Source organism: Talpa occidentalis, unplaced genomic scaffold (genome assembly GCF_014898055.3).
Source record: "Talpa occidentalis isolate TD23 unplaced genomic scaffold, MPIMG_talOcc4v2.1 talOcc4.8, whole genome shotgun sequence".
Classification (NCBI taxonomy): Eukaryota; Metazoa; Chordata; class Mammalia; order Eulipotyphla; family Talpidae; genus Talpa; species Talpa occidentalis.
Window position 1 is genome coordinate 113,285,663 of NW_023605194.1, and position 12,697 is coordinate 113,298,359.

The following is a 12,697-nucleotide window of genomic DNA, read 5'->3' on the forward strand; positions in this document are numbered from 1 at the left end:
TGTCTTTGATGGTCGTTATATTTTTCAAACTTCTGCATCCTATCGATTTTTCCAAAGTAATTTCTAAGCAATTGGCTCTCTGAAAAAGGTTTCCAATTTTTCTTTTTTCCTTTTTAAATTAATTCACTCAGCAGCCTCCCCAGATACAAGCCTGGCAAGGGTCGTCACCTCCCAAGTGCAGAGACCCAAAGAACCGGGCACACCGCAGACGAAGAACATTCGCCCAGACTGGACCCCAGCAGGGAAATCTGGGCTGTCTCCCATCCCCCATGCCCCAGAAGAGCTAAATTTAGTTTACTGGCTGCACTGCCATGACTGGAACATGTTGCAAGAACAAGAAGCAAGCGAAAGGGAAAAAAAAGCAGCTGCGTGTGGAGAGAGGCTCTTGAATGTCAGGACAAGCAGGGAATCTTCTCGATTATCTAACGCGCTTCCTCGGGTCAGGTCGCCCTGCCCTCTCCTGCCGCACTCCTGTTGCTGTAACCGAATCAGGTCGCCCTGCGTCCGACAGGCCTGCTCACAACGGCAGGCATGTCTATTTCCAGCAGGGTGAATTTTCTCCGTCTCTGCCTCTGCTGCCAGACCTTCACTGGTGCCCTTGATGTTCCCTTGTGCGCTGGCCCCGCGCTGTAAATGCTCCCCTTTCATGCGCATCTCCTCCTCCTCCCCGCCTGCTCCTCCCCGGCTCCTGCAGTTGTCACTGACACAGGGAGCTGCTTGATCAGTGACTCGGTGATTGTGAATCCCAGGACCTTGGTCCCCTTGAAGGGCCCCTGCGCCCCGTCCTAGAGCCAGATCAAGGTCCCTGCCTTGACTCTCAGCACCCCCGAGAGCTGCCCTCTCCTTTTTCTGCCCTGCCCTGGCTCCTTCCTGCTCTGTTTAGTTTTTCAAGGTGGACAGAGAAGACTGGAGCTTAGAATTTCTGAAGTCCAGTGTCCTCACTGACGGGTGGGGAAGGTAAGGGTCGGAGAGCTCCGCTGGCCACGTGCACGGCCGGTTCCTGCAGGAGCCCGGCCCGGTGTGAGCCGGGGGGCAACGTCTTCAGGAGCGAGTAGTGCCCGAGGAGACTCGTCGCCCATCCAGGCGTCCCTTCTCCTTGCTGCCCGGTCTCCCAGGGCCAGGACACCAGGGCCGGGGTCCCAGGGACACCTGGACCGGGTTTTCCTCCCCATAGCGCAGAGCACGGAGCCCTAGAAAGTGCCTGCCCCCCTCCAGCCCAAGCAGAGGTGGGGCGGGGGATCGGAGACCGCCTGCAAGGTGAGTCTGGACTCAGCCCTGCACCTGCTGGGTTCCTGCAGGTCACCACGCGTGCCCTTGTCTCCCGCATACCAGCCGCCCGTGACGTACAGTGGTGGCAAAACTTAAATCACTGGTGAGTGGGCACCGGTCTCTGCTGGAAAAAGACAAGGACGGCAACGTGCACGAACCATCTCAGCACTCGATGCCTGCCGTACTGGGGGGGGCTTAGGTGTCCCGAGGTGCGCGTGAAGGGGGGTGTGCCTGGGAGGCGCAGGAAGCAGCCCGCGGGTCTAGAAGCTGCTCCTCAGGCGAGCACGGGAGCAGCAGCGCCAGGCCTGGCTGCGGGTGTCCGGGGGCGCGTCCTTCCGGGGGCCATGGCCGTGCCTCCTTGGGACCTGCCGCGTGGGGAGCCGCCATGCCGCCCCAGGCACGGGGTGAGGAGCACCCCTGGTTTTCTAGCCCACGGCCGGCCGCATCGCTGGGGACGGCACGACAGCGGAGAACGGCGGGCGCCAGGGGAAGAGCCTGAGAAACGCGCTCCCGGTGAGGAAGCTGGGAGAGGACGTGATGGCAGCCCGGGGCGAAAGTGAAACAACTGCTCCCCGGCTCTGGGCCTGGGCGTCACAGGACACAGGGGAAGGCCCGGCGAGAAGGACCCGGCGCTGCTGACAGAAGCAGCACCTTCCTCTCGGCACCCTTGCCCGGGCCCGGCCTGCCCCCCTGCACCGGGCTGAGGCGGCGGGTCTGGGGAGGGGACAGTGCACAAGCCGCCTCGGGAGGGGCGCGTGGGTCTGGGGGACTCGCAAGCACCTTCTCCCCCGACTCTGGCCCCCGAGCCAGGGGAAACGCACGCAGGGAGGCCGGGCTGGGGCTGCTGCCGACCCGGGCAAGGCTGTCACCCTCCGTGCCGGCGGGAAGACCCGGGTCCCCCAGGCCTGCTCCCCTGCGGGCCACATGCGGGGCCTTGGTGGGGGTGCAGGGAGGGCGGGAGCACGAGGCAGTCTGGGTGACCAGTGCCGGGGAGGCGTTGGGGGCAACCTCACGGTGCCTCAGATGCCTCCTGCGAACTAAGGACGGGGCAGGGCACCTGCCACAGACGCCTCCCGCCCCCAGCCCCCAAGAGCCGCCACCCAGGAAGGGGCCTCCCGCTTGGCCAAAACTACCTTTTGAAGGAAGTTTTCTTCCAACCTCCCTCCACCTACCTCAGCCCCCTTTACTAAAGGAATAAGCTGGGCTTGCTTTCCCGAAGCTTCAGGGTCTTCTTTGTGCCCAGAAAATAAACTGGAAACCAGGGAAGGAGAAGGGCAGCGAGTGTGTTTCTGTGCACTGGTGTGACACGTCCCGGAGGAGGGTAAGGGGCGGGGGGCTGAGAAAATATATCCTTTCATCAACTCCGGAGTGACCGCTTCAGTACACATGACTGTCCGAAAACCAGAAACAGGACCTGCCGGGTGGTGCACGATGAAGCAGTCCGCCGCCTCCGGAGCACGAGTTCCATCCCCGGCCAGCGAGCTACCCACACGGCGCGGCAGACCTCTGCTGTCTCCCCGCTGCTCCCCTCAGCAGTGGATTTCAGTGGATCCGCCTGTTCTGCTCCCCACTCTGTCTCTGGTGGATCCTCTGCCCTACACCCCAGCTCTTGTATGCATAAATAAATCAATCTTTAAAATAAATAAATAAATATCAGAAATAAAATTCTGTCTTGTGTGAGGCTGATGCTGGAAAAGTGGCTTTTTCATCTTCCACTGCAAGAGACCCGGCCATGACTTTGCAGCCCAAATGCGTCTGCACTGCAGACCTTGCAGGAGGCTAAACTGAAGCCAGGAGACCTCGGAGAGGTGTAAGGTAAGGCAGCAGGAGACCCCTGAGTGGCCAGCCTAAGGGGCGTGGGGGAGTCACACAGCGGCTGAGGGGCAGCTGGGGCCCTCTGAGTGCCCCAGCCTGAGGCTCGCCCTGACCTTGGCATCGGGGCTGGCGGGGTGGCCCCTGCAGGGACCCAGGCTCCACCCCAGCCCAGCAGCCTTCCTTGTCTTTTTGAAGCGTCAAAGGAGGCGGGCGTCCCTGGCAGTGTGGGGGACAGGAACCCCAGCAGAGCCGCCTTTTTCTGAGAGGAAACAGGTAATTTAAGAAGAAACACAATACCTGGCTCTCCAGCCAGCAGCAGGCCGGCCTCCAGGGGCCTGGAAGTCCTTTGAAGCCCCCCAAGCCTCGCCCGTGGTTTAGAAAACAGAGCAGGACAACTTGCCTCGCGCCTCGCGCCCCGCGCCCCTCCTCCGCGGCAGCTGTTCTGGCAGGTGCCCAGGGCGACACCCGCGATGCCCGATGCCCAACGCCCGATGCCCGATGCCGGGGACACGGTGCACATCGCGTCCCCCCAAGCGGCTTCGCAGCCGCCCGCCGCTGCCGCCACCTGTGGGGGCCTGAGGGCGCCGCGTGGCCCGCGACCTGCCCCCCTAAAGCGCCGCGCTGCGTGGGGCTGGGGCGGGGGGGGGGTGGACAGACGACGGGGCGCGCCAGGCGGAGGGTCCCCCGTCAGCCCCGGCGCGAGGAGGCCCCTGCCCGGCCTCCGCGGCCCTGGTTGGGGGGCGCTGCCGCGGGGCCGTGCGGACGCCCCGATCTCGGCCCGGCCGGGTGGCAGCCCCGGGTGAAGTGGGGGCGCGGGCGAGAGGAAGTTGAGGCGCGGGGCGCCAAAGGGCCCTCCCGGCTCCCCCTGCTCTCGGGGGCCGCGCCGCGGGGGCGTCCGAGTCGCCCCGGGCACAGGTGCAGGGCGGGCGCGCCAGCCCCCCAAGTCCCGGGCCCGCGGCCCCAGGGGCCCCCGAGCCCGGGCGCGCAGCCCCGCGCGGGGCGCCCCGAGCCCCCCCGGCCGCGCGCCCCCGACGGAGACCCGCGCGCGCCCCGAGCCCCGCTTCTGGGGGCCGGCGCCGTCCGTCGCGCGGGCGGCGGCCCGGGGTGAGGTCGGCGCCTCGCCGCGCGCCGCGGAGCCGGGGCCGCGGGAAGTTGCGCGGCGGCGCCAGCCTCGGCGGCTCGGGGCGCGGCGGGCCGGGCGGGCGGGCGCGGGGGGCGGGCGGGCGCCGGCGGCAGGGGGAGGCCGCGCGCGGCTCCTCCTCTTCCTCCGCCTCCTCCAAACTCGCAGGGCGCAGCCGGCGCCGGGCCGCGAGCGCCGGAGGACGGAGCGGCCGCGCCCCGCGGAGGCCCAGCGCCATGGACAGCGACGACGAGATGGTGGAGGAGGCCGTGGAAGGTACGGGCGCGCGGCCGGGGGCGCCGGGGGGCGCGCGGGGGGCGCGCGGGGGGTGGCGGCTCCCCTGGCGCGCCGGGCCCGGCTCGGGCGCCCCCCAGGCCGCGGGGGCGCGCGGGGGCGCGGGGCGCGGGCCCGGCCGGGCCCCTGGAGACGCGGCGGCTCGCGCGCGCCCGGCCGCCCCCACCCCTGCCCGGCGGCCGCGCGCCCCGCGCCCAGGCCTGGCCCCGGCGGGAGGCAGGGGAGGGCGCGCGGGAGGCGCCCCCGGCCCCGCGCCCGCCGCCGAGCCGCCCCCGCCGGCCTCGGGCCCGCGGCGCCCCCGGCCGCCGACCGGCCCCCCGCGCGCCCCGCGGGACCGCGTCCGGGTCGGGTCCCCCCGCGGCGCGGGGCCGGCACGTGGCCGCCGCCCCGCGCTGGAGACGGGCGGCTGGAGCGCGCGGGGGGCCGGGGGGGGACCTGGCCTCGGCGGCCCCCCGCGCACTCGGCGCCCCCCCGCGGGCAGCCCGGGGCGCCCCGCGCGGGCCCAGATCGCCGGGTGACACTTAACTTTCCGGGCTGCACGCGGTTGGCTGCGGGTGAGCTCACCCCGCGTCTCCCCGCCCCTGCGCCGCGCCCCTCCCCCGCTTCTCGCCACTTTGTTTTGCTGAGTTTCTCCACCTCTTTTTTTTTTTTTTTTTTGCTAGTTCTCAAAAGCGATGTGGGGACGTTATACAATCTCGCTGTTTGTCTCATGAGATGTTAGGATTTTGTAACAGTGAACACGGGAAACGCTCTCCGGAGCATTCTCTCTCTGTATTCTACCCCAGACGGTGCGTCGTGACGCTTTGGCGGTGCTGTGCGCCTTCACTCCAGAATCTCTCAAAGCCGGCGTCTGAGGAAGATAATTTTTGGTCTTTGGTGGAATCTGGTTTCTAGACAGTTTGTGGAAACAAGTTCTCATCAGTGGTGACGTGCATGTAGCAACACCCCCAAAATAATCAAGAGCCGCAGCGACGGCTGCGTGGGGAGAGGAAATGGGGTTTGCTCGCAGGCAGGTGGGCGCCCCGTGGCGGGGAGGGCTGGGGCCGGCCAGGTGGGACAGGAGGGCCGGGAGCGGCCAGGTGGGACAGCCTCTGCGCCCCGGGGGTGCGTCCTGCTGTCACTCCCCAAACTTCCTATTTCCTCTCCGCCCCGAGGCTGCTGGTGGCGGTTCTGCACTCACAGCTGGTGGCGGTTCTGCTGTCACGCGCTCCGCGGCTGCCTGGCTCTCTGGGCTGGACTGTTGGGGCCTAGTGACAGCCTCTTCCGCCTTAAGTTGGGAACCCGGGTACCCCCTGTTGTCCGAGCGGATGACCCAGGGTGACAGGCTGTCTGGGTGGGGAGGGCTTGCTTTCTCTCGCGCTTCAAAGTTTACTTTTTCCTGGAAAATGGGATGCGGGCCCCGCCAGCAGGCTACAGCGCCTTCACCCTGGAAGCTGTTTGGAAACAGAGTGTCCTGGTCAGCAGGCTCCTTGCAGTGGACAAGCAGCTTGAGAAGTTTATGATGGAGAAGTTTATTGAGGTTGTTTTGCTCTTGACCAGTGATAGAAACGCGGAGCTGCTGGCCTGAGCAAGGTGACCCTGCAAGAGAGCAGCCAGAGTGAGTGGCCAGCGTCAGAGCTCGCCTGACGGGGCCCGGGGCACGATTCATACGCAGGCCCGGTCGGCTGGCTTAAGTCTGGAACGTGCGGAGCAACCGGGGACCCGTGCCCGCTCGCTGTCCCTCAGTCCCCAGCTCTCTCCAAATCCTGAGAAGCTTCTGAGGCTCAAACCCGCACCTGCCAGGGACTCCTCTCCGGCCACCCTTGGCTCCTCCAGGGGACTGCGGCCAGCTCTGCCTGACATGCGTGGGCGCGGCTGAAAGCTGCCTGGCTGTCTCGGCGACGGTGCCCGCCTGCCCGGCTCTCCGCAAGCAGCACCTGTCTGTTCTCAGTGGGATGGTGGTCTGAGCTCTTGCTCGCTGCTCCGGCTGGTGAGCTGCCTGTGCCCAGCCTCCCCCCGTGCTGAGCGCTTCATTCACAGTGTCCGCTTGGTCTTTATCAGCGGGTGCGGATGTTATCTCGGTTTCGCAGAGGAGGAAACTGAGGCACGGAGGAGTTATGCACTAGTGCAAGGGCACTCTGGGGAGGAGGCGACCTTGGCCTCCAGGACTCCACTCGGGCCTTCCAACTGTCCACTACATTTTTTTCTTCTTTATTTTGAATGAGTCACTCAGTATATGACTTGCGTGGTCACTGGGTTTGGAGGCCAGTTTGGAAGTCCAGGCAGTGTTTCTCCCGCGTTCTTCAGAGGCTGCTCTGGCAGTCAAGTAACCTCAGAAAGCCATGGCGGGGAGGGGCTTCGCCGCCTCTCAGAGGATGCTCTTTCTTCCTCCTCAGAAATCTACTCTGCGGCAGAAATTGGTCATATCAGGACTTGTGTCCTGTCCTACACCTGTGGGTCTCTGTCAGGGTGGAAGTGTAGCCCCGGGCAGTTTGGAAACGCAAAGTGAGGAACTCCTGCGGGGCGAGGGTGGGGGGGTCTTGCACCGGAGCAGCCTGCTCCTCCAGAAGGGCAGGGGCCCTGGGCCTCAGAGGCCAGAGGAGGCCACCTGAGAGCTTCTGTGGCTTTTTATTTTTTAAGGATCTATTTATTTATGCACACAAGAACTGGGGTGCAGGCCATATGTGCGGAGGGTGAGAGGATTCACCAGAGACAGAGCAGGGAACAGAACAGGCGGATCTACTGAAACACACTGCTGAGGGGAGCAGCGGGTGTGCCAGGAGAGGTCTGCTGCGCCATGCGGGTTCTCTCTGGCCGACTGGGGGATTGAACTCGTGCTGCAGAAGTGCGGATTGCTTCGTAGTACGGTGCTTAACCCCTTGCGCCACCAGGGAGGCCCTACTGTGGCTTTTTAAAAACATTTTGAGCCTCTTTGGTTCACTGGGGAGTGAGATTTAGGAATATTCATCAGCGTATGTATTTCTTTGGCGATAGCTGTGAATTCAAGATAGTCCCTAATATAATTTCAAATAAATGTATCTACACAGGGTAGATTATGGTGGTTGAGAAGGAAATAAGGGGGGTGGGGGTGTTGGGCAGAGTTGAGAAGGGGACTTTGAGCAAAGACACAGAGGTGTGGACTGCAGCAAGCCAGAGATCGGAGCACAGCTCCAGGGAGAGCGACAGACCAGGTGAGCAGGTGAGGAGCACTCAGTAGGTCTGCCACAAGGCTTCCAGGGCAGGGATAAAGGGAAAACCTAGGAAGGTCGGAACTCTCTCCCTAACTAAGGAGCCAGAATGACAAACAAGCACCTCAGTGTTCCCTTCAAAACACTAAGAATATTTTTTCATGGTCTCCCTAATGCCTTATCCCGCCTGGCTCTCCAAGACAGCCCCGCTCTGCACTCGGAAAATACTTGCTAAGAGGCTGTGGCCGCAGATTACATCTGTGCCCTCACCACCGGGCAGGAGCTCTGGCAAAGATCGATGCTCAGAAATCAAATCAGGTTTTAACAGCCCGTGCAAATGCAGCATCATGGGGACGTACTCCTGGCATTAAGCAGACAGTAAGTTTGCCTTTTATTGTGACTTTTTTGTAAGAAAGCAATTCAATTCTACAAACCAACTATGCATGTGAGGCTCAGGGTCTGCCATTCTGAAGGACACACACACACACGCACACTTAGCTCTCCTAAGGAAGCCTGAGGCAGTAACCAGCACCGTGACCTGGAGGGAATTTCTGCACCCAGGGCTCTGTCCCTGAGCTGAGCACAGACCTGGCTCTCAGCGGGTTACAGGAAAAGCTCAGGGGCAACCCGAGGGGAAAAACTGAACTTTCTGTCTGCTCCATAGATAACGGTCTTCAGAATAAAGTGAAAAAGTGGATTTGTGAGACCAATACCCCCCGCCCCCGACTTCTATAAATGTTTCAAACCATGCCGCAGACAGCGGGACTTGCGTGAGCTGGGAGGGCACTGCCAGCACAGGGCTGGTGTTCTCGTGCCTTCTCCCTGTTGTCCGGGGCCTGTCTGCTGGGGACTGGCCTGGGAGGCTCCAGGTGGCTTGTGTTTACCAATCACCCTCAGTCCAGGCAGGCAGGACTAGTGTTCCTCTGAGCTGCCAGTGCTTGGAAGGCACAGGAGTGGGCAACCGAGATACACTGTTAAGACTCCCGGCGGTTCTGCGATCACCATCGTCACTACACGAGCTCGCCACCTCTCCCGGGCCCGCCTGCATCTGCCGGCCGGGGGCGTCCACTCCCGCCATCGGCGGGGAAGGAAGGGCGGTCAGCGCCTTTGCCTTTTTATCTTCAGAGAAAGGGACCTGAAAGACTGCACGGGGGCCTGTCCTTGGTGTGCTCAGAGTGGTTCTGTGCTTCCTCCTCCATCAGACTGGAATTTGGGGGATCCTGGGGGCGTTAAATGAGATAGCAGGAGAGCCGTTGCCCCCGTCCCGGGCACAGCAGGGATGCAGCCTTTCTCTTCTCTGTGTGTCACATCCTGGTCCATGAGCTTGACTCTGGCTAACAAGTGGTCCATGACCTGCCTGCCCGGTGGCACTCGAGCGGGCGCGTCTGACACTGACGCTGGGAGGACCGAGGGCTGAGGGAGGCCCCTCTCCCCGACATTTCCTTCTTTGCAAGAGTGTCTCCCTTGTTACTGTTTTGGTTGTGGCTGCTGTTTTACATAGGAAGTTCAACTGCTAGGAAACCACTCCAGTCTACGCGGTGTTTGGGGGTAGGGGACATGAAGGATCGATACCTTTGTTTTCCAGCTGCTGTTCATTGGCCTGTTGGTTGATCACACTGTCTGAGATGGAGACAAAACAACCGAGCCAGAACAGGGGTCCTGCAGGGGTCTGATAGAGGGAGATTCTAGAACATTCTCTTTAGAATGGCAGGAAGTGCTGCGACCTTCTGTCCACACACAGTCTGGGGCCATGGAGTGGCATCTCTCCTGGATCCTCTCCCCGGGGGGCTCAGAGGTGACGGGTCCCCTCACTGGCCTGTGGGAAGAGGCTGTGACAGTCTCCCTCATGGAGTGAGGTTGACATTTTGCTTTCACCCCACTTGGGATGAGCACTGTTGGAGTGACAGGACACTCCCATCTCCTCTGATATCTGAATGCCATCGCTGAGGGCGCCCTGGCAGGGGGACTTACTCAGAAACAGGCTGGGCCTATTGTGGAGGGAGGTTGGAAATGAATCCACCTTTGTTTCCCCCCCTTCATGCTCATATCTATCAGCATATTCCTACTCATCTAAAGTAGAATAACAAATTATCAAATATTAACTTCTTAATGTCTGAAATATTAACTTTTTATCAAATATTAACTTTGTAATGTCTGAAATATGGAAACTGTTTTCTCTAAGGAAAGCATTTGCAGCAAATCAGTTCACATCTCAGGCTAAAAGGATTGCTTTGATATTTACACCTAAATTGAAAGTAGAGTATTAAATGCCTAGGCATGTTAACAGCTACATTTAATTTGATCCCAATAATGTCTTATAAAAGAAAGCTTTTAGCTATGCACTGGCTTTTTTTTTTTTAATAAAAAAAAGGATTTATTTCAATGAGAAAATGCCATCGCAGATATTTAGAAAATAATTGTCCAAAGTATTTCTTATGACTCAGGTGTCATTGAATTATGTCACCTACAGTGGGTTTGTGAAGAAGAAGAAAGCGATTATAGCCTCGTTCCCTCCTAACCATTAATTTCCTGGTTCTTGGTGAAAAATCTGTGTTAAGAGGAAAGGAACCATGTCAACTACCATTTATTTAAGTAGCCGTGTTCGATTATAATACGTCAGGTAGCTCGTTCTACAGTCAGATGCAGCCATAAAGCCAATATATTTGTTCATTGTCATGTGTATGTGATCAATAATACAAATAAAGCATTTTTGTTCTCCGTGAGAGTGCTTCCCGCCTCTTCCGAGGGGTGATGCTCTTTTATCGTTTTAGAAGAAGTCCCTTTAGGAGGCGAAGCATTCATCGTGGCGATATGATTTGTTTCTTTTTATGTCTGTGACCCATCTGGAAGCCGTGTTTAAGTGTTTACTGCGCCGGCACCACATGCAGTGGTTAATGTTTCCATACCTTCTTCAGCCGTGACCCCGGTCGTTAACCCAGGAAAAAGCCAGTAGATTAACTGCCTTCATTTTCAGCATCTCTGCAAAAATCTGCTCCCCAGAATGAGGTGGTTTCTGGGCTTTGTGAAACATCTAGACAGTGATAAAAACCTGAGCGTTGGCTGTAAACACACTACAGGAAGATGCCAGCCGCCTGTGATCCCGGCGAAAGGGTGACTGAAAGATCACAGGGTAACAGCTGCCACCAAGGCGCAAACTCGCCACTTAAATAGCCATGTAGACCCTGGAAAACCCGAGACTCTGAACACAGTCAGCGGGGCCGGGACAAAGCTACCATGAAACATTCAAAACTGAAAGATTTTGTAAAGGAAAGAAATGTGTTCAAGGTTCAACGGAAGTTCAAGTGTAGAAGGACTCTGAGTTCCCGCGTCAGGGCAGTGAGGTGGACGGATATAGGGCAGTTTCGGAGACGTGGCTCTGTCCTCACTGCGGGGGGTGACAGGTGGCAGTGGGGCGCCCCGAAGCCTCTGGCTAACCTCGCCGGACTGTCTCATGACAGGTGAAATCAGATTGTGCGCTTAGCTCTGGACTTAGCCGACTCATTCCCAGCGTCTACGCGGCAGGGGCCTCTGAGGTGGGGCTGGCTGTCTCCGGCACGTGTCAGACACAGACGTGGCTGCGCGCAGCTCGGGCCCCAGGGAAGGGACGCGCGTTCCGGGTTCGTGTGCTGGAGAGTGTCCCCTGCCTGGACCGGTTGCTCTGCAGAGTCTGAGCAGCGGTCAGGTCAACACTGCCCTGCAGGCAGAGGACTCTCCCAGGCAGGGGCGCGGCCGGCCACCGTTCCCCCACTGACCTGTGGCTCCTTTGTCCAGGGCACCTGGACGACGATGGGTTACCCCACGGGCTCTGCGCCATCACCTACTCCTCTGCGGACAGATTCGAGGGTAACTTCGTGCACGGAGAGAAGAACGGACGGGGGAAGTTCTTCTTCTTTGACGGCAGGTAACACTCTACACTTTCCATTTGTGGTCTGGGGCTAACAGGTGACTTTATTCACAAGAATGATACAAATGAAAGAATGTAAGTGAATGGCTTGGTTACAAGTTAAAGAACAAATCAGAGTAACCCTGCATGCAGGCACTGTGTGGGGGCAGGGAATGGGGGGCCAGCGGGGACGGAGCTCCCCACAGCAGGCGAAAGGGCTCCTCTGTGCCAGGTGGGGGTCTGCACAGGCTGGTTAGCGCATCAGCCCATTCCCTGGTGGACTGGCCCTGCCTGATCAGGGGCGCATCTTGGTGAAATCACCCAGGGTTTTTCTCGAGGATCAGTCGTGGAGTCACTTGCCATGACTAAACCCAGTACATGTCTTAGAAAGACCTACCCGCTTTCTACCCAAAGCAGCGCCTAAATCTACACCTGTCTAGTAACCTTTCCCCCAAACGTTCCACTGCTCGGTGGCATCAGTGCTCCCGTCCTCAGGGGCCACTTCTTGACTTGGTGAAGGAAACATGGCCGCCTCATGGTTTCTGCAGCATCATCAATTTCTTCCGAGATCGGGCAAGAGAATAAGTAGCCAAGTTCTCCAAAGCCACAGCCTGGCGGGTCGACCTAGCAGGGTCAGGATCCAGGACGCCTGGTCTTGGGTGCGGTCCCTTAAGGCTGGCATTGCCACAGCTGTGCTGTCTCTGCTCTGCCGCTAGTTAAATCATTTTCACGGTAAAGCTAAGGTCTGCTTTGGCCTCTCGTGATCCCGCTGACCTGTCCAGAGGGGACCTTCGCCTGCCTCTTGTCCGTAACTTTTCTGGAAAGTGTCACCTTCGCCTCTTGCTGCAGTTGTTTTTTCATTCATTCAACAAATATAAATACCCTATTCCCCTACATAACATTTAGGGGACAAGGTTAATAATAGATAGGTGCAGATTTAGGGGCTGCTTTTTGGTAGGTCTTTTTAAGGGGCATCCCAGATTCGGGCATGGCAAGTCACCACTGCAACTCACAAACCCGGAGTTCCCCTTGAGGGCAAGATGAGTTTGAGCTCATCTTCCGTTCTTCTTAGCACTCCCTTGATACTAAAAAAAAAAAAAGAGAAAAAGAAAGAGAAAGAGAAAGAATGCTGAATGGTTATGGGAGCTG

The 12,697-nt window shown here is 59.4% G+C and overlaps 1 protein-coding gene and 1 long non-coding RNA gene across 2 annotated transcripts in view; one reads left to right on the forward strand and one right to left on the reverse strand.

Annotated features, from left to right (window-relative positions):
• Positions 1-4,395: 4,395 nt before the first annotated feature.
• The window catches only part of SETD7 (SET domain containing 7, histone lysine methyltransferase), a 32,032-nt gene continuing 23,730 nt past the window's right edge, over positions 4,396-12,697 (forward strand). The window contains exons 1-2 of the mRNA XM_037495579.2: positions 4,396-4,480; positions 11,437-11,566. Of these exons, the coding sequence (XP_037351476.1) occupies positions 4,441-4,480; positions 11,437-11,566 (170 nt within the window). The 5' untranslated portion in view covers positions 4,396-4,440. The remainder of the gene's footprint in view (positions 4,481-11,436; positions 11,567-12,697) is intronic.
• On the reverse strand, positions 5,135-9,324 carry LOC119233343 (uncharacterized). The gene is made up of 3 exons (XR_005122380.1): positions 9,238-9,324; positions 5,679-6,076; positions 5,135-5,388 (listed from the first exon to the last, which is right to left on the reverse strand). It is a non-coding gene; the product is annotated as an uncharacterized LOC119233343 (long non-coding RNA).